Source organism: Seriola aureovittata, chromosome 13, assembly GCF_021018895.1.
Source record: "Seriola aureovittata isolate HTS-2021-v1 ecotype China chromosome 13, ASM2101889v1, whole genome shotgun sequence".
Lineage (NCBI taxonomy): Eukaryota > Metazoa > Chordata > Actinopteri > Carangiformes > Carangidae > Seriola > Seriola aureovittata.
Genome location: NC_079376.1, coordinates 11,488,534 through 11,509,117, shown reverse-complemented (window position 1 = coordinate 11,509,117; position 20,584 = coordinate 11,488,534). Strand labels below are relative to the sequence as shown.

The 20,584-nt window shown below is 40.8% G+C and overlaps 1 protein-coding gene and 1 long non-coding RNA gene across 2 annotated transcripts in view; both read right to left on the bottom strand.

Moving 5' to 3' along the window:
* Positions 1-2,740: 2,740 nt before the first annotated feature.
* On the bottom strand, positions 2,741-14,855 carry ythdf2 (YTH N6-methyladenosine RNA binding protein F2). The gene is made up of 6 exons (XM_056393362.1): positions 14,648-14,855; positions 14,396-14,420; positions 13,054-13,133; positions 10,121-11,818; positions 8,402-8,467; positions 2,741-7,051 (listed from the first exon to the last, which is right to left on the bottom strand). Exons 1-6 carry the CDS (start codon positions 14,672-14,674, stop codon positions 7,028-7,030), a joined length of 1,920 nt encoding a protein of 639 aa, XP_056249337.1. The 5' UTR covers positions 14,675-14,855; the 3' UTR covers positions 2,741-7,027.
* A 2,425-nt stretch (positions 14,856-17,280) lies between these two features.
* Positions 17,281-20,584, bottom strand: part of LOC130180490 (uncharacterized) — a 70,607-nt gene continuing 67,303 nt past the window's right edge. Inside the window, exon 3 of the long non-coding RNA XR_008829413.1 lies at positions 17,281-17,375. This is a non-coding gene — a long non-coding RNA (uncharacterized LOC130180490). The remainder of the gene's footprint in view (positions 17,376-20,584) is intronic.

The following is a 20,584-nucleotide window of genomic DNA, read 5'->3' as shown; positions in this document are numbered from 1 at the left end:
TTTGTGTAGCTATTAATGAGAGGATGGAGACTTGTTATTTAGAGTCTGTTTTCCAGTCTGTACATGGCTATAGTTACATGCGCAGAGTGCACAGAGAGAGAGAGAGAAAGAGAGAGAGAAAACAGCAGAGAAGAGATGGAGAGTAGGAGGGAGGGAGGGTAATGTGGGGGGGGGGGTAACGACACAGCTTTACCAACTGTAATGAAGAACTGCTTGGTCTGGTTAAACCGTACCAAGCTCTTAACCAGGAACAGCGGAGGCAGTGCTATGGCGAGGATAAGGCGTAGCGGCGCATCGCTGTGTGTACTCATAAATATCTAGTCGTCATCCTTTGTTTTGCTCTGAGGGGAAGATGGTCTGCAGGAATGGCAGCAATCAGGTAGCTGGGCTGCTGCTCTCTTTATGGTGCAACAAAGGTAGCTGTGCTCGCTCGCTCTATCTCACTCTCTGTATCTCTGTGCTCTCCTCTCTCTGTGGTGCTTTTTAATGATGTGCTGTAGTATGTGTATACGGAGAATGCCTTAATGGTGCGAATGCTGCTTTGATGATCACTACATGTATTTTTTTTTTCTCTTTGTTCATATTTTGTTGCTGGAAAACCCTTTCTTCCACATCCACAAACGCATGCATGCATTAACACACTCTGGGCTGTTCAATCAGAGGAATCACAATGTCATTGGGTTTGTATCATATATGTTTTGTTTTTTTCCTGTATTGTCTGTACAGAAAATCTGTTTTCATTGCAAAGGGAGAATGCATGTTGGTTGTGGGATTAGCATGCAATGTACTTTGACATGTGAAATGACCGCATAGCCGCCTCTGAGCCTACAGGGAGGAGAGATCACAGGTGAGGAAAGAGGAATGAGAAAGTCAAACAGAGATGGACTGATAAAAAAAACAAAAAAAAACAAACAAAAATGGGATGCACCTTTAAGCGATTAGCAAATACAGCACATGTTGAAAATTGCTGTAGAAGATGAATACAAAGGAGGGAAAGTGTTGCTAAAAGGAGGGTAAGTGACAGAGGAGAACAGGACATCAAAAGGACCCAAGAACGTTTTGGAAGTTTGGGTTTGAGCTCTTTGTGTTCACAGTGGACCTTGATTTAATTTCAATACAATTAAGGCACGCGGTGAATGCCAAGAGAGAAGCCACAGTCTCCGCTCACCTGAGAGACCAGCATAAAGCCGCTATACAGGACAGGAGAGTGGCACTGACAACTACACAGACGGAATCTTCACGACATTCCTATGAGATTAACAGGCAATGACGTTAACAGTCGCAGCGAGGCAGGAGAAGAGGCATTAGGCGAAGAAGTGACAGCGTAGTGACCTGAGACAGGTGCACGGGTCAGTTAATCTAGGGTATGTATTATTAAGACTTACAGGAAACATAGGAGGGACAAATACATCGTAATCTCTGGGCAACAGTCTAACTAATATACTGGTTTCCATAATGTCAGAACAGACAGAGCCGTAGGCAGCCTACCAGTGTCGGTCCTGTGGCCAAATGGACAGAGGGATCACACCGGGGGGATTTGCCATGTGGTGACAGAGGGCCACTTCAAAGGTCTGTGGGTTTACGCATGAGCGTACACTTGCCCTATGAGAGAGGAAGGAGGAAAAACAGGTCGAGAATGCTATAAGAGCATGATGTGCTGCACTGTAGAAAAATTATTGTTTTTACTCACTTCTGCCAGTAGGCCTATCATAAAAGGCAACAACCTCCTGAATCATTCTCACACATGCTGATTTCTCTCATTTCCATGACCGTCCATACTCTGCAAATACGGCTCTGCGCTTTAAAATTATAGTTTTCAATATTACTTTGCCTTTGTTTGTGTTCTTTTTGTTCTGCAAAAAAAGTCTCAATAAAGAAGTCATTTCATGGACTGCATTTCTGTTTGTACAATCTAGTTTTTCTTTTCAAAGTAAAAAGGCCCACAGCACATCAAGTCATTTAAATAATGAGCTTCATTTCTACTCCTATAATCACAGAGCTGCATCAAATGATTCCAGCTGTAAACTGCTGTAGGCGATAGAGATGTGAGTTGACCTACATCTCAGATGACGGAGGCGGAATACGCAAAAAAAAAAAAAAAAAAAGAAAGAAAGAAATTGTGGATTTTCGTAGAGATTCTTTACCGTCTATTTTACTTACTGCTGTATCTGTAATTCTCGGTTTCTTCAGGCTTTCGTACTGTCAGAATATGACTTTATATTTTTCAAAATCACCACGAAAACAATCATGCATCATAGCTAAGCAGTTAAAAAAATTGTAAACCCGAGATTATATAGAACACACAAATGCAAATTGTTTTTTTTTTTCTACAATACATCTTGCATCTATATTAGACCAGCATGCTTCTCGATATTTTTATATAGCAGTGGGTGACATTTAATTATTGCCTGTCATCTCCACACAATTAGAGCGTGCAGAGGGCAAGTGTGCCACATATGTTGAGACAGAGGTCATCAACTGTTTTCAGGCCCCTGCGCCTGTCTACACATTATGCATTTCCCAAACTCTCAATAGAATTGGGACACTAGAAGAAATGAGGGGGTAATACTCAATATGTCAACAGTGCAGGACCCCTGGCGATGGAGAGCAGGTGACCACATATAGATCCCCTCACATGATAAAAACATTCATCAGCATGACGTTTTTTTTTGTTGCTGCTACTGCTTTCAGTTATGATGAAAAATAAAGCTGAGACATTGATGACAGGTGTAAAATTACAGGCCATTGAGAGGGGATGTTTTATTGTTCATGTTAATTAAAAATAACAACTTATTTTAACATCTTTTATCAAATAATCTAAGTTAAATGTGATAAAGTGACTGAAACTGGCAACTAATATAGTTCCATGAACATAAATGTATTTATTAATTTTCTAATAAAATAAAACAGTCCAGATCCATTGTCAATTTTTTTTTCCTTTTAGCTTCAGTAGGCTGCATTTTTCTTCTTTTATATATTATATGCAGGCTTCTCGATTCGAAACAAAACACACGAAAAGAGAAGAAATCTAATTTAGTCATGTAAATAGAGGTCGGGTTGGCGACATGGTGAAGCGTCACTAATGGAAGAAAGAGATGGATGCCTCATGGTAATGAGGGAAAATAAAGCAGAACCATGACCTTGCAGTGCAATATGAACCCACAGACACAACACGTCTACTGCGAGGCTCTCTTACCTAAACGATAGTTTCTATCAGACAAAATACAACAGACAATATTTGAAATATTATGCCATAATAATGCAGGGTCAGAGTTTAACCAAGGAATAGTCTTTATAATCGCTTAAATGAATCGATGTAAAAACATGAGAGCCAGTGAATTGTTGTTGTGCATTTTCTGAATATATTCTTTTATATTTTTGTCTGAATTGATTACAGCCCGGTGAAGTCAGAGAAGGGAGACTGACTGGTGATAATTCAAGTGCCTCTTATGTATTTAGTTAATAGTGTCGAGATTCTGCACATGAAAAAAAAAAAGCAAGTCCTACAACACACATACGCACGCATTTGCACGCACGCACGCACGCACACACACACACACACACACACACACACACGCACACAAAACAAAACAGTCATCAGAAGAGAGAGGAATTTCTCCTCTAACCACTGCAGGAAAAACTTATTTTCGTTTTCTCCATCTCCTCCATCCATTTAGCTTCATGCGCTCTAAGATGTGTGTGAGTGCTGACCTCCTCCCCTCCTCCTCTTCGCCCCCCCCCTACCTCCTCCACTTTCTCCCCACGGTCCCATTTCCCTTTCTTCTCCTTCATCGTCTCGGTGGCTGTATCTGCCTCTCTTCTTTTATGGCCGTTCATTTGCATCCCAGGAGGGGCTAAAAGGCGTCCCCAGAGACGCGCGGATAAGGGTCACAGGAGATCCCCTCGAGGCAGCGTGTTTGCCACGCACCCACAACGGCGACACGTGCCGTCAACCCCCCTCTCGACACCCGACACTCAAACAAACACACACACACACAGAGGTCCTCTCTTCCTAAGAACCTGCCCTTCAGTCCCAAGATGCTGTCCCTACTTTGAACACTGGTGTAGGTCTATCTCCAGCCTAAGTTTCGAAAATATAGATGTTTCGAAGTTTGATTCTATCTGTAAACTACTACTATTATTATTATTATTATAAGGCTATTATTATTATTATTATTACTGAGGCCATTGTTGAAGGCTGTGCTTATTATGTACATACTCAGGGGCAGTCATAATTTATACTTTTTTTTTTTAAATAACGTGAACCATCCCTTGGGGCAGTGCTTCATCTGTACAGCCTATCCACATTTTGTGTGAATTAAAAAAAAAAAAAAGTCAGAAGAGCACATTATACTGAGGCTATAAATGTTAGCTAAATTCAGAGAGGCTGTAACCTAACCTTAAAATTTGGACATACAGCTTAACAAAGCAGGGATTTTTATGTAGATCATGCTAATATGATTTATATATAACAAAGAAATCTTTACTTTTTTTATCTAGATAAGTTCCTGTCAAAAAAAGACTAGAAGAAGGCTGTTAATTTTGGTGGTAGGTTCACCCGTTTATTTGGTGTATGGGTTGTAATTTTAGGAAATTTAGTAAATGTGTTGCCCCCTGTTTTAATAGCCTATCGTCTGCATTATGGGCCACGTACAGCCATCAAATCTCAAGAATATAGGACAACATGGCGCTAAGCATTAATTGAGTTTTTAGTCTGCCAAACATTTATGTGCGACTGTTTGAACTGTTGGTGGTAGACACCGTGTTTCAGAAACAAAACAAACCATCAAATTAAAAAAAAAACAAACAAAACAAAAATCCATATTCAGACTGAATGTAATGCATCTATGCTTATCGCCGAGACCCGTTAACCCAACCGAGCAAGACTGTCCTCTGGACAACGAACAGCAATAAATAATGATATGTCGCCCTCTTGTGGCCGTTACGTTAGTCACAATGGCAAAGAGAGAAAATGGCGGATTGCACATCATTTCCCCATCATTTGAACACACGCAGGTAAGAGACACAGGGTAAACATTTTGACAGCTTCAGCTCCAATTCAACCATGTCAAGTTATTCACACCGCTTACCTTTCATGCACGGATTTGCTCTGAAATCACTCACTCGTAGGCGATAGGCCAATTCTGAGCTTTAGCCCAAGTTACCTTAAAACACCTTTTAGTCTTTCAGGCAAAAATACCTTGCACAAATCTTAGAGAGCTACATCACATTGGTATATTGCCACAAAATAAATGAAATACAGGATGGTATATATATTTAAAAAAAAAAAAAAACAAACAAAAAAAAAAACAAAGTCTTACTCGTTTAGCAGATGCCAACAGGTGTTGTTCCACCTGCTGTTAGGAAAACCATACAACATAAATAAACAGGTACAACAGGCCGCCCACGTGACTACAGGAAAAAAAAAAAAAAAAAAACTAATGATGAGGAAAACCCACACATGACTTTGTGGAGCATCTTTATTATGCCACAAATAAAAGCCAGTAGTTCTGAAAGAGGACCTTGCGTTTTTTTTTTTTTTTTTTTTTTTTTTTTTTTAACTCACCAACAATGACATTCTGAAAATGGTGGAAGCTGCTTGTGATATTATAGTATGCACAGTTGGCTGAGCAGTCAGAAACAGGAAGGTGAGAGTGTGGAGAACAAGGCAGGTTTGGAAGTAGAGAGGAAAGAAATGCAGGGTACAGTGGTGATAACTGGAAGTCAGCATGAGGGGTGGACGGGTTGAGTATGAAGGTTAGCAGAAAAACATTCATTCATATACCCATCAGGAAAAAGAAAAACAGATGAAAAGAAAGCACAGACTTACTGCATGACAAAATTGCTTTACAGAGTCAAACAAGGGGAATGCACACCAGTTCTGCTGAATATACCACATTTATTACTTTTGAACTGATTAATAGAAAGAGTGGGGGCAAGGCCACTCGCATCACTGTCTTTAGAAAACGGGGGGAGGAGAAAAAAAAAAAGAAAGAAACAAGAAAGCAGCCCATAGCAAAGATGAATTAACTTGTCCAAGATAACGAAAAAGAATGTAAATAAATCCAACGAAGACTGTTAACAGAGGGCCCCATTTTTTTAGACCATAAAATTATACACCAAGCAAGGCTCATCAACTTAACATTTCTTCTGCTTTCAAACTCTTGACCCCTTTCCCTGCTCTTCCTCTCCAGATCTTCCAGACCCTACCTTCCACCCACACACATGCGCGCGCGCACACACACACACACACACACACACACACACACACACACACACACACACACACACACACACACACACACACACACACACACACTCCATCTGATACATGCAAAAACAAAATAGAGGGCCATCCTGAACATCTGCAGTCCTCTTAACCAAAAACATGGAAAGCATGTATGAAACAGATTCTGGAGTGAGCATAGCTGACACCCGTCTATGATGAAAATCCACTGAGGGAAAACTCCACTGGGTCCTGGTTGAAGAGTTGAGCATCCTTAGAAGACAGGGGGATGGGGGAGGGGGGGGGGGGGGGGGGTTTACAAAGAAAATGAGACAAACTGCCCATTCTTGACTTTGGGACACTATTATAAGCCAACACTACAAATTTCTATTGGATTTGTGTGTTTGTGAGAGAATTAAAGACTTGCTCTTGAACCATAAAAACAGAGGATCCTTTCATTAAAAAAAAAAAAAAAAAAGGAAAAAAGGAAAAAAGGAAAAAGCAGCATACAGGGGGAAAAAGCATATGTAGTGGAATGGGGTGGGGCAAAAAAGATTTCACCTAAGGATGCTATGCATTTAGTTGTAGTCCTATGAATAATCGTTTCCTTTTCTTTTTACTACAAGTTCGAAGTAAGTCTTTAAAGTCAAAAGAAATCAAGAAAGTCTTCATTTAGTTTTTTGTCCTTGGTTAATTCTTCACCCCTATTAGAATTTCTTAAGAGATCTGGATTTAATGATGTAATGGGGTGGACAGGGCTTGAGGGGGGCCATTGCAGTCTTTTGACCAAAGCACTGACTGTTACTTGACTCGTCCATGGCGCTCCTAGAACACAATCAAAAGAGACAGCAAATTACACAAGATGACATACAATATATTGCATTTTGAAAATACAGTTGACCCAGTTACCCACAACTTCAAGTTCATTCTTTGGTAGTTATTAACAGGGCAACTCTAGCCAAACTACAAAGGACAGCTCAGACATCAGCCCATTTTATACAGCCTGTTCAAAGTGGGAATGTTGTGCTTTTTTTCTGCCCCGTTCTGTAGAAAAAATATGAGCATGGAATGGGGGGACATTGTTGTTACTCCTTTAAGCTGACAGGACAGGTAGTCACAGAGCCAGAGCAACATCTGTGTAAAAGGGAGAGCTGCTGGCATCATGAGTACACAAGGTTCTATGTGACGTAAATTTCGTCATCCGAGGGCGTCCGTGAGACTGTGGTGCAGAAATTTGCGTATCCACCAATTTGTTATGACTGCTCGGCCACTACGCCACCAGAGTAACAGCTGTGCGTGAACTGGAAAGCAATCATGGATGCTATGTTTGGAGAGGTTGTGTGACGTCTGCCACTACCTTCATGTTTTCACTTCATCTTTAAAAGAATAAGTACAGCAGACAAAGCAGCTCTTCTTCTTGCATTGGTATCGCAATTTTGATTGATTTGTAGTGTGCATGTGCAGAATACAAATACACTTTTCCACCCAAATTAGCGGGCTTATACCTGCTAATAAAGACCGATTTACCCTTTTCCACTGCCACTTTCTGTTCAGACTGAGGACACACACACACACAACTGAAAGGAGCAAAGTCTTCCCATGTACTTGCAGAGCACACAGACAGATGCAGTGGGGGAAGAGTGAGCTGCTACCTGCCTTTCAAACTTTCAGGTCTCATCCCCGGGTTGATGCTCCAGTAAAAATGTCTGAGCCGCCGTGTGAGATGCTTCGATCTGCGATTGTGCGTTTTTAAAACTTATTTTGGGGCTGTAGCTCACTCTGAGGGGAAGGTGTAGCCACTGTTTCTGGTTTAACAGCACAGTGCTGGGCAGGTGACTGGTCTGTCTACATCTGTACTCTGAAAGATGAAAATTAGTGTGCCGATAAATACCCGCATCTACTGTAGTCATTTGACCAGGGTGTAAATGCTTAGCAGATTTTTCAATCAGTAGAAAAGGGGGTTTGGACAATAATCTTCTGCACGTGAAACAGATTAAGTTTTTATATGCTTGATTTCTGGTCGTTCAACAGCTCAAGACATCAAACAACCAACTTAATATGTAGAAGTTTTAAATCACCTGAACTATCCAATAAGATTTCAAGGAGTCTCCATAAAGTATTAGAATAACAACATGCATACTGCTTCTGCCTATGGCAACAGATGAAGCAAGTTACCTGAAGCCTGTAATGAGTCCTGTTGCTTGGGTTGCTGGGATATGGCTCACTGCCTTGGACCTCCACCTGTCACACAGAGGAGTAAAAACTGAGCGCAACTGAAACAATGTCACATTTAAAAACAAACAAGTCACTATGCTTAAATTAGATTTTAGAACAGCAGAGGATATTGACAATGTTGCATTAACCCTACCATGTCATGATCAAATGCTAAAATATAGATTACAATTCTGCCTACAGACATCACACAGGCATTATATTTAGGAACAACCAAATTTCTCTAGACCTAACTTTGACATTACACATCAACAAATTATCAATCTACAACTATCATGTACAACTTGAATTAACAATAATTGTCCTGGATAAAAAAAAATTAAGCTATTTGAAGTTTCATATACCGACAGAACTCATCCATTATGTCCATCACTATGCAACAAATAGTTTTACTGTTGTCATTAACATTGTCTTTTAACACAAATCACAGTATTAAATATTTCTTAAAGAATACTTGAAAACACTGAGTCATACAACTGCAAAATAACAAAAAAATGTGAATGAAATGTTAATGACTGCTGCCGTTACATTTTGTACACTTTTTAGTATAGATACCTTGCTTGTTTGCTGTAAAATGTGAGAAAGCAGGCAGTAAAGCCAATGTTCCCAACAAAATCTGTAATAAATGTAAGTGCAGTATGCTATTTTAAAATAGCCATTACTTTTTCCTACACCTTAAGTATAGAGTGAGGTATATATAAAGAGTCAACTAAAACAGTTCTCGGCATGAACCAACTAAAGTCACAACACAGTGGAAGATAAATGTTTATATCCACAGAATAAAACAAGCTTTTCTATATCTAATAGCAAGCAGGCCAATAACGTCAATTTACTAAAAGTTAACAAGCTCCTGTGTTATTTTTATATAATTTTCCCTTAATTTGTCGCTCTGTAAGATAAAAAGGTTACAAAATGTGTACTACAACTGTGCAAGACACCAAACCTCAGTATTAAACAGTACCCTTTTCCAAAATTAAATAAGAAATGCAAACAAGTATTCATTTTATGAGCCACAATACACATTTGCTCTTCTATTTTTGTTCCTTATGTTAATGAGTTCAACACAAAATAAGTTCAACATATTTCACCTAATACCAAAATGAGTGTTAAGACATAGGGGATTGAAATAAAACAAAAACATTTCACATAGCTTTAGGAGGTTGCGACACTGAGTATATGTTGTAGATAGGAAGATACCACCGGACATGACCATAGCCGCAATACAAACCAATCAATTCAATGTGTTATCATGTAATCCACTCTATGTTACCATTTTATAATATAAAAGTGTAATTTGTCTGAATAAGTAAAATTATTTCTCGTGTTCATTCTTCTGTATATGGTATTCTATCTTAAAGCAGGGCATTACACATTAGTGATAACAGACAGAAAACAAAACACCACAGTGAAAAACTCTAGAGAAAGAAAAATCACCAAATATCCTACTGTGTACAATCACATTGAATTCTGACAAAGATCTAAATCCAGCTGTAAATCCTTGAGATGTTCCTCTATCCCTTTGTAATGCAAAAAGCAATTTTGTACATGCACACACACATCCATACTGGCTTCATAGACTGCACCTTTTACAATATAAGTTAAAGCCAAGCACCTTTTTTCATTCATCTCTTTTATCACCTCATTCAACAGTAACTAGGTTACCTTTTTCACACACTCTTCCTCCTCCTGACGCTTCTCGTAGTGAGAAAAGTCATCGAAGATTGAAGTGGTGTGCTTATATCCAGCGATGATCTTTAGCACCTGCCTGGCCTTGTCCAGTGGTACCTCCTGTGTGTCCCGAGAGTTGGTCACTGGCTTGTTTTCGTTGTTCTCGAGTCGAATGTGCCTCAGCTGACTGTTGGGAACGTCCTTAACAAAGATCCAGCGCACATCAAAACGACCCTTCCACTTGTCCTGTGACCACACGCCTGCAGACGTGTTGTAGTCCACGGGTGAGCGCATCTCTGCTACACCACAGAAGTGACCACTCCCATTGACACTGAACAGAAGGTAAAGTGGCCCTTTGCCACCCAATGAACGATAGGCCGTGTCAAGCCTCTTGTTGCCATGCTCCGTGCTGCACCAGATGTTGTACTTGATGGAGCGGTGGATGTCATCCTCGGAGTAGCTCTTGATGATAAACACCCGCCCCTGCTTGGGATTCCAGTCAAAGTCCTTGGGGTTATAATTGTTGACCATTCGCAACTTCTCTAAGACTGGGTGAGGCTCAGAGGGGACCCCGGGAACAACACCCACACCAGAAGAGGTAGGAGGCGACTGGCCTGTACCACTCCCACTGGCATCCCCAAAACCATTAGCCCGGTTCCGTGGAGGGACCCAACGAGTAGGCTGAGAAGGTTGCTGCTGTTGGCTTTGGGGAGGAGGAGGACCCTGGGAGAGGGGAGGCTGGGGCATTGGAGCCATACCTGGCTGCCCACTGGGAGGAAGTTGATGCTGCCCCATCTGGGAAACGGGCGGTACCAGCTGTCCATTGCTGAGGGGCATTTGTGGGTTCCCTGCAGCAGTAGCTCCAGGCTGTGGGGAGGCCTGATTGGGCGGCTGCCCATTGCTGGGAATAGGGGGCACCTGCTGAGGGGTGGCAGCTTTAGGCATGGTACCCTTGTTGTCCCAAGTGCCGATGTCCATGTTGTGTTTAATGGGCGGAGGAGGCAAATTGGCACCGGCCATGCCACCCTTGGTTTTCAGCTTGGGTTGAGGCTTGGCTGGCTTGCTGGCAATGTCGGCCCAGGAGGCGGGCTTGGCAGGGGCAATTGAGACAGGAGGCATGCTGGGAGGTCCTACAGATGATACAGGGCCAAGGGGACCCCCACCAGGCAAGCCAGAGCCAACCACCTTAGGAGCCATGTCCCCATTACCACCGGGAGCAGCACCGCTGATCTTAAGCCCTGCCATGCCTTGGTCAAGGCTGTTCATACCAGGTGCCTTGTTGAGTGGCTCATTGGCAGCAGGTGCAAATGGGGACTGTCCATCGATCATTGCACCCCCAAGGGAGCTGGGAGCATAGGCATAGCTGCTGCTGTAGCCAGAGCTCTGTGGTGTCCCCGACTGTCCCTGAGAGCTGCTATTGCCCCAAGCCGAGAAGTCGATACCACTGGGGAAGAAGTTGAAGCCATGCTGGCCCAGGAAAGGGTTGCTCCCCAGGGGGCCAGGCTGGCCAAACATAGCGTCCGGGAGGTAGTGGGGCTCCCCATTGCTCAGCTGTCCATAGGAGGCCAGGTAAGGCATAGGAGGGTCCCCACCCGTGGACCATGCTGCCTCATTTAGGGAGTAGGAAAATCCTATGGAGGGGCTGTAGTAGCTGGGCATGTACGAGTCCGACATGGCCGTATAGGCATTGCTCTAAATAGAAAAAGATTTAGTTTTAGTGACAAGATGTTAAAAGAGCAAACATTTCCTTGCAACAACAAACATTACTAGTAACATTAATTGTTAACATACGCTTCTGTTTGATATGTGTATACCTTGTTCTTGTAGATCCAAAAAGTCAGACCAAGATAAAAGATGAACAAAGTTATTGAATTATTGTTATTGTACCAAAGATTCACCACACAATAATGAAGTATGTATAAGAACTATAACAGGTATCCCTCCTCCTATCTCATCTGTAAATGCACAGCACTGAACTGTTACTTTTTGCTTATTTATAGTCTCTTGGACAAAAAGACGGTGCATTCTTTTGAGTGGAGGAAAATACAGGCTCCATTCTTTTCCTCTACAGCCCACTTAACAGACAGTGCCTCTGTTACTACACATGGGGAACTCCCGCTACCACAGTGCAAAGAAATAAAATCCAAGGCCACTGAGAATAAGACAAATTAACTTTCCCAATGCAGCTGCAAATGCTTATGGCCCTTATTCATGCAAATAGCAAGGATGTTCACACACATAACTTGGTCTCAAGGCCAATTAAACAACTTAGTCTACAAGTGTGTATATTAATCTTCTGATAGAGAAATTTCCTGAAGTTGATACAAAGAAATGACACCAACCAATATCTTCAGAGAAATCTACTGTTGAACCAACTGAATGTTTGAAATTCATAGAGGAAGAGAAGTTCTGAAAGCAGTCAACAAATCTATGTAGGTTTCGACTCTGTGCCTCTTCACACATTGATTTTACGTCAGGGATGCTCAAATAGTTGGTGATGTACTACATTTACACCATATTCAGTTTACATGAAGCCTGGATGATCCAACACCTCAAATATAATATCCAAAAATTCATTGTGTATCCAAGGTAACATAGTGTCCATATTATGGATGCAAACTGCGGGATCAGCAGTCAATCAAAGCATTTATAAACTGACCCAAGCAACTATGCCACCTTTTTTTCCCCCTCTTTTAAATAAACATTTACCATCAATGACTACAAAAATCTGCAATTATCATACTGTTCACATAAAAAAGTAATCTATTGTCATCCAGATTAAACCTGCTGCTTTTATCTATCTAATCCACCACAATCATTGGTCACTCATGACTTAGTTAGGATTAAACCAAAAACAAAAAGCAACTGGAGGATACTTGAGTCATGAAAAGCAGCACCTGTGGGCAAACACCTGTCAAAAAGCTTACCTGTCTGGCCTGAGTATTCAGGTAAGGCTCAAACTCATCGTCATTCAAAGTATCCTTTTGGGTCACAGCTCCGTTTTGCACTGAAAAGAAAGCAACACTGATGTTAACAAAATGCACAAGTTTGTGATTCCAGAGTTGTAAGTGGTGAGATACATTACATTATGTAGTCATTTCACATCAGCATCATAGCCACTTGTTACATAACAAAACCACTCCCTGCAATTATTTATGAGTCTCACAGGAAAAGCCACTGAAATATGACATCTCATATTGTAACTGCTCAATATTCTTCACATTACACAGCATAAACTTGCACAATGATGAAGAAACACAGATGAATCGGCACTTTGAAGAATTAATTGCAAACCTTCAACAATTCCAAATCTGTTTGTTGATTCCATCAACAAGTTAATTCAGGATATGTTAAACCATTAGTGATCCTTCCACAGCATATTCAATGCATGTTAAACGCAGAAGGACCTGTGGCCCATGGTTTGTTTTCACAACTTTGGAAGTGTTCTCTGCTATAGCAGGCGGTGATGTGTTGGATGACATAGGATTCTTTGAGAGGATTTCAGGACTTCGAAAAGTTAGATTAAAATACACACGGGTTTGTAAATTCGTGTTATCCAACAGTACAGTCTGAGCAGCATGATGACGGGAACGTGTGAGGCCCATTTGGACACAGGAAAAGCATGTCGGAAGACGTGTCATTTTGGGTTAACCCAGCAACCAGCTAATGTTAGCACGTTAGCTATGTGGTTAGCTGCGTGCAGTGCGCAGCGTCTCCATGTTAACGAGCGCCAACAGTCCTTTCAACATGACGGACCTGGCTAACGTTAGCCGAGTGGTCAGCGTGCTTGGATGGCACCTGTAGCTTAACACTGCAAAAAATATGAACACTAACTAATATCTTGAAAGACTGGCTAATTAGAGTGTATTCTCGCACCTGCCAGTGAAAGAAAAAGCGCTGCAAGTACAACCAGGAAAATGATGCTGATATGTGTCATGTTGCCATTTAACGTTGTTAGCTTGTCAAGAGATGGCTAATGCTAACTGTGGGAACCTTACAAGTGTCATTTCTGGGAAGTAAAGGAAACTCACGAATGATTAGTTTAGGTCTGAGAACGCTTTTATGAAACACCATGTCGTTTTGTGTTTTAATGAAGTGGCAAATTAAGTGCAAAAATCTTTACAACTTACACAGACAGGCCTATTTGCCAAGACGCTAGGAGACAAGCTATCGCATCCGCGCACGCAAGATTTTCAAAGCGCACCTCACGTAAAAAGATCCGCATTCACTCAACCTGAGTCGATAATGCAAGACAATATTTGGTCTTACCTTTATTAGCTTGGCCTTTCGGTCTCTGGATTGGGTCCAGGTGATTCATGAAGGTTTGATTTATGAGAAGAGAGGAAGGGGAAAAAAATAGATGAAGAGATATATTTTCAGCAGTCAGTTCCTTTAGCAGGTGGTCAGGCCTACTGCACTACTGAGCCACAGCCGCTGCCTCTGAGCTAAGCTATCCTCGCTAGCCGTCGCGATGGTGAGAAATTTGGCCCTCGTAAATGTTCAGAAAATACCTCTCTTTACCTGTTCAAGAAGGCTGCTGGCTGACATGTCTTTCCCCCCCGGCGCCTGTGTAACTGTATTTACTCCTAAATAAAAGCGGCAGGGTGTAGAATTTGTCTAGCTATTGAAGAGTTTCAGCCAAGCGCCCCTATCTCGCTACAGAGCCTGGTTTCTACACAATGGCGGGCTGCAGTTTGCTTGACAGACTCCTCAACATGGCTGGGCGGCCTCGTCAACCCACGATGGCATTTATTTACAGCGGACACGCGCCCCCAAGTGGCGCGGAGGAGCAAGGCATAACCCACTACCAGTCATATCCACTCAGCACGGTAATATGGATCCCAAATGATTAATTGTTAAATAGAAAATTAATAAATAAAATTGATGAAATGTGTGAAATACGTAGTCTACATGAACCAATACATAATTAAATAGTTAGTCATATGTTTCTGATGGGCTTTTGTTAAACTTGGCATCTTATAACAGATCTGCGGATCTCAACCCCACTTGGGGTCGCAATACAATTGTGGGGTAATTGGGGTAATTTATAAACACAAAAACAGACTACATATTTCTTAATTTAATTCTCTCAGTTAGTCATGTAGATCATTTAGATTACTTACATATTTACAAGATACAGGTTTGATACAGGTTCTATTCTCAAATTGGTAGGCCTATTTCCTCTCAAATAACCTGCCTCTAATCAGTACACTTCAGTTATGCCTGTTAAGTAGAGATTTTATGTTTTGAATGGAGAATAGCATTCTATTCAATTTTAACACAGAACTGCTTTTCACAAAGGATTAAATTAGTGTTTGTGATTGTGATCAGCTTCTTAACTGGCTACCAGTGGTGGAAGAATAGCTACTCAGATCTTTTAGTGATGCCAGTGTAGAAATATGTTGCACATAGCTAAAAGACATGTATTCAAATTATTATTTTATAAAAGAAGATAAGTATGAGCATTAAAATATATTTAAAGTACTAAAAGTAAAAGTGCTTATTATGCAGAATGATCCATTTCAGAATAATGCATATGCATTTTATAAAAAAAATTTCCTCTGAAAATATGTGGAGTAGAGAATTGTACTTAAGTGCAGCACTTGAGTAAATGTACTTAGAGAGAGTCTAGATTAATATCTATTGTTACATAATCAGCCTCACGGTTGTGAAATAATACTGTTAACAAGGAAGGGTAATCTAATGTTGTTTGCAAACACAATCACATCTTCCATCCTTTCCAGTTTTTTTTTTTTTCTTTTTTTTTGCTGGCGCTCTTGCGTCAATGAGGCATCACAAATCACAAGAATGAACAAACCCTTGTGGGGTTCATAGTTCACTATATCTTAAGGAGCTGAAAAGAATGAATAATATGATGCAAAGACATTTAGCACTCGACCAAAAAAATGCTATTTTTGGTGACAGCATATAGGTTCTATTAGTATATGTTTCCTCTTTTAACCTTTATCACCCACTACCATTGTTTCACAGAATAAACCAGCACAGCTTTCAGGAATGCACTGAAATAAAGAGCATTAATTGCAATTTCCTGCCCCTGCCACAAGGTGGACTCCCAGTCACTTTCATGAATTTCTGATTCAAGTAAGGCAGTAATGTCAAGAGTACTGCTGTGTGGTGTGCAATTATTGCACATCACCATTCAGGACTAGTCCTCTGTTTCTCTTCCTATGAATCACACTAAAAGGCACATACACATAAAAGACACTTTTTCAGCAGATCCTTTCATGTGTGTTACATTTTGGTTTACTGGCTATTCATTTTTGAAGCACTCCTGCTGGTGTCTCTGGCGATTCTGAAACTAATTAGAAAAACCTTTACAAATATCGAAATAGAATACATTAGACTCTCTGAGTCTCATTCATTTTTGATCTCAAGATCTTTGTGTGGTTCTGTAAGCAGACAACAATGCACAGCAACAATCTTGTGATAGCTTCTTTTTTATCTAAGAATTTTACCATCAATCTACACTTGAAATTTTCATACATTTCAATGTGTTCTTTAATGATTTCATATGTTATTATGTAGTTATTCTTTACCTCAATTACCAGTTTATTGCTATGAGTTGACATCTTTCAGGGCAGTGTGGTTATATGATGACACCCCCTCACCCCCCACCCCCACCCCCCGGCTACTGTACTTATCATTTTTCAGGGCTAAGGGTTGGTCAGATGGCATGTGACTAAACTGCACCTTAGAGCACACGACACAGGGCCAGGAATAACCCCACCCTTGGAGTCACACACATGCATCAAAACCCTGCGGGGGGGGGGCAAGGGAGCAGAATGTAGCATAGATTGCAAGGTGTTCTCAAAACAGAAGTATTTTATTTCAAATTCATATGCAAAATCTTTTTTTTTTTTTAAAGCATGCTGAGTGATGGTAAAAGAGCAATGGAAGGAGACATTGCACCATGTGTGTGACTGCTGAATTGTAGGTTACACTGTTGGCTGTAATGAATAACACAGATAAATAGGGAAAGCAAACCAGTAGCAGTGACAAGACATTTGACTTGTGAAACATGCCTAGGACAGTAGCATGGCATGCATGTATCATATTCCGCCTTTCAACTCTCAATCATTTTTGGGTGCTTGACTTTTTTTCCCAGGGGCTTGTTGACTGGTGTGGATTGGACAGGTGGCATAGCATGGAGAAGAGCTGGCCGTTTACCATCCAATAAAAATAGCTGTGGTCTCCATGATGTCACCGGTGAGTAAATCATAGCTCCTGACTGTAGAGGGAGAAATAAAATGAGAGAAATAAAAGAGGATCGGTATTTTCAGTTTCGTGATTCTCCTTGCCTGTCTGCATTTCTCTTTTATTGGTTATACTAATTTCACATTGCTTCTTGTCTTCTAGATTTCACTCCAAATCTGTATCAGGTTCACATTCCCACCGATTTTGTTACGGCTGAATTTTCAGAGGTATGTAAATCTATACAGCCGCAAGGATGTGAAAGGCCAGACAATGACCACGTTCCCCACGCCAACCACCCATAACACTGCCATCTTCAGCCAGTCACACTGGCTGCAGTTGCCAGAAAGGGTGTACAAACTAAAGCCGGAGTCTGATCTCACTCCCATACCTGGCATTCTGAAGCCACAACACCATGCTGCCGATGTGGAACCTGATCAGTCGTAAATCTTCCCTGTTTGACCATGTGACATGCCAAATTTGTGATTCTGCCCTCCGTCCACCCTCCACATCTCTTTCCCTCCATCTGCTGCCACCCATAGTGCCCTTCTAACTGCAGCCCTCTCTGGCACACTGAGGCAGGAATGTCAGGCCGGAAGGTGACAATCCCACATGTCCAGATTGGTGTTTCTGTGTGCATCTTTCATGTGCTTGTATGTGTTCCATTGGCTTTATATGTGTGTTTGTATGCGAGTGTGTGAATTTGTGATTGTGTGTGCATAACTCCAGTGACCCAGCGGCAGTGTGGCGGCAGGGTACGCTCGGTAATAGGATGTTAGGAATGTAGCACTTGTCAGCCTCTCCAAGGATGCTGTTAATTCACATTCTGTCCGTTTCAGAGGGTTAGCCTTTAATAAACAGTACGTATTTACCTGCGTAGAAGCTCACACTGTGTTTGTGTGTGTATGATAAGACATGTGCAGATTACTTCCTTGTATTACTGATATACGGGGGTTCAACAGCTCCATTTTATTACACATTTGCCCAGACAACAAGCTGCCACACAGGAATCGTACCCAACAAAGTGCAGTCATAGCAGGACCAAGCCAGTGCTTTACCATACTTAAAGTTTTTCAATTTATGAAAATGGTTGCCATGACCTCTAAGCAGTTATGGTACTGTCTAAGAAGGACATCTAAGATTTGAGTTGCCCAACAGCATTAGAGTTACAGGCAAATCAAAAAACATGGATGCATAAAACAGTCAGCTAAGACTGGGCAATACTGACAGTATGAAGTCAAAAATGAGAATACTTCGAACAAACTCCTGAACTTTGATATAATGTGACAATATTTAGCATTTCGCATATGTTGATGATTTTCATTTAGGCCTATTTTCTGAAATATTTCAAGAAATACTTCAGAAAAGAAAATTTGCAGCATTAACTGAACTGTAACGTAGCATTTAAGACCATGAAAAGATAACATTTACGCTGTATCACTCTGTTTCAGTATCCAAAATTCCAGATGATATTTTCTACCACAATGAAATATATACAGTGCCTTGTGAAAGTATTCACCTCCCTTGGTGTTTTTACTTTTTTGTTACATTTCAACCTGGAATTAAAATTGATTTTTTTTTTTTTTTTGTGACAAGGATAATGATTATGACAAAAAAACAAAAAAAACAGAAATCTTGAGTGTGCATAAGTATTCATCCCTCAAAATCAATACTTTGTAGAGCCACTTTTTTACTGCAATTACAGCTGCAAGTCTCTTGGATTTGGTATCTATTAGCTTAGCACATTTAGCCACTGGGATTTTTGTCCATATTTCAGGGTGAAGCTTCTCCAGCTCCTTCAAGTTATATGGAATGTGTTAGTCTACAACAATCTTCAATATATGCCACACATTCTCAGTTGGACTGAGGTCTGGGCTTTGATAGGCCTTTAAACCACTCCAGTCTAGCTTTAGCCATATGTTGACTTTCTTCGCTGTGGGAATGGTGTTCTCGGGGTAATGGGAAGTGTTGTATTTGCACCACTCATAGCATTTCACATGATGGCCAGAAAATTCAGTTTTATTCTCATCTGACCAGAGAAGCTTCTTCTGTGTGTTTTAGGAGTCTACCAACTGCTGTTTGGCGAACTTCATCAACTAATTACTGTATATGACTTCTGAAGTGAATTGGTTGGACGAGGGGGTTTCATAATGAGTGGGTCAAAACATAAGCACTCAACTCAGCACAACTTTACAGTTTTTATTCAATTTTTTTTTCATTCTGCTTCAACAATTTGGAGTATTTTGTTAGGTCTATTACATAAGATCCAAATAAATATCAATTTTAATTCCAGGTTGTAATGCAACAAAACATAGAGGTGGTTGAATACTTTCACTAGGCACTGTATAGCTACATTGCATAGCTGTACAATCAATATTTTCAGCAACATTAAAACTATTAAAGCAACCAAATGTTTGCTGTGATCTCAATCAGATTTCATGTCACTGCAAGTTGATTTTCACACTGTGCTGCCATGAAACTGAAACCGACGACTTCTGATTAGGTAGAGAATATGAATTAATCAATGTAAAACTAAGGCTTAGGTATGCTGTGGAAAATGGTTGGCAGTAATGTTAAGTGTACATGATTGCTAATGAATGGGCTTCAACAAGTATGAAGTCTTTATTTATTTTTAACTGACTTCTAAACTTGAGTCTGTAGATTCCTGTGGTCCTGGTGGTCTGTGTGGACAATAAGGGAGTTGTTTTAGGAAGAAAATAGCTGCACAGTTGCACATTCTATCACAGAGGATTTATCACCAACATTTGTGTAGAAGGATGAATGAGCCAGACCTGTCCATATGTGGCTCTGTGTGTGTGTGTGTGTGTGTGTGTGTGTGTTTCTGATGACACTTAGTGATGATTTTGAACAGCTGAGATGAGTTTGTGTGTGGAGCTGGACAATGGGGCAGCTGTACATGTACTCTGTCTTGCACATATGCACACACACACACACACACACACACACACACACACACACACACACATTGAGGCATATAAACAACAGTGGAATCCTGAGGTCCGACCCCCTTGGGACCAAGCCAGACTGGAACCTTAATAAAGGCCTTGTTGTTTCAGGAGGTAGCTTCTATGGTTTCAGGTTCATATCTCACTTTGCAGACCACCACCATAAGCTTAGTGATCACATTGCCTTGATTTGCATTTACATATTTGATTCTTTGACTTCTTCTTTCATTATGATCAACTTTACTTTAATGATCAACTAATGGATTGATAAAAGTACATG

Coding starts and splice junctions, on each gene's coding strand:
- ythdf2 (XM_056393362.1), bottom strand. CDS start 14,674: ATGTCAGCCAGCAGCCTTCTTGAACAG. Junction 14,421..14,647: donor CCAGCAGCCTTCTTGAACAG/GTAAAGAGAGGT, acceptor GACCCAATCCAG/AGACCGAAAGGCCAAGCTAA. Junction 11,819..13,053: donor TGAATACTCAGGCCAGACAG/GTAAGCTTTTTG, acceptor TTTTCTATTTAG/AGCAATGCCTATACGGCCAT.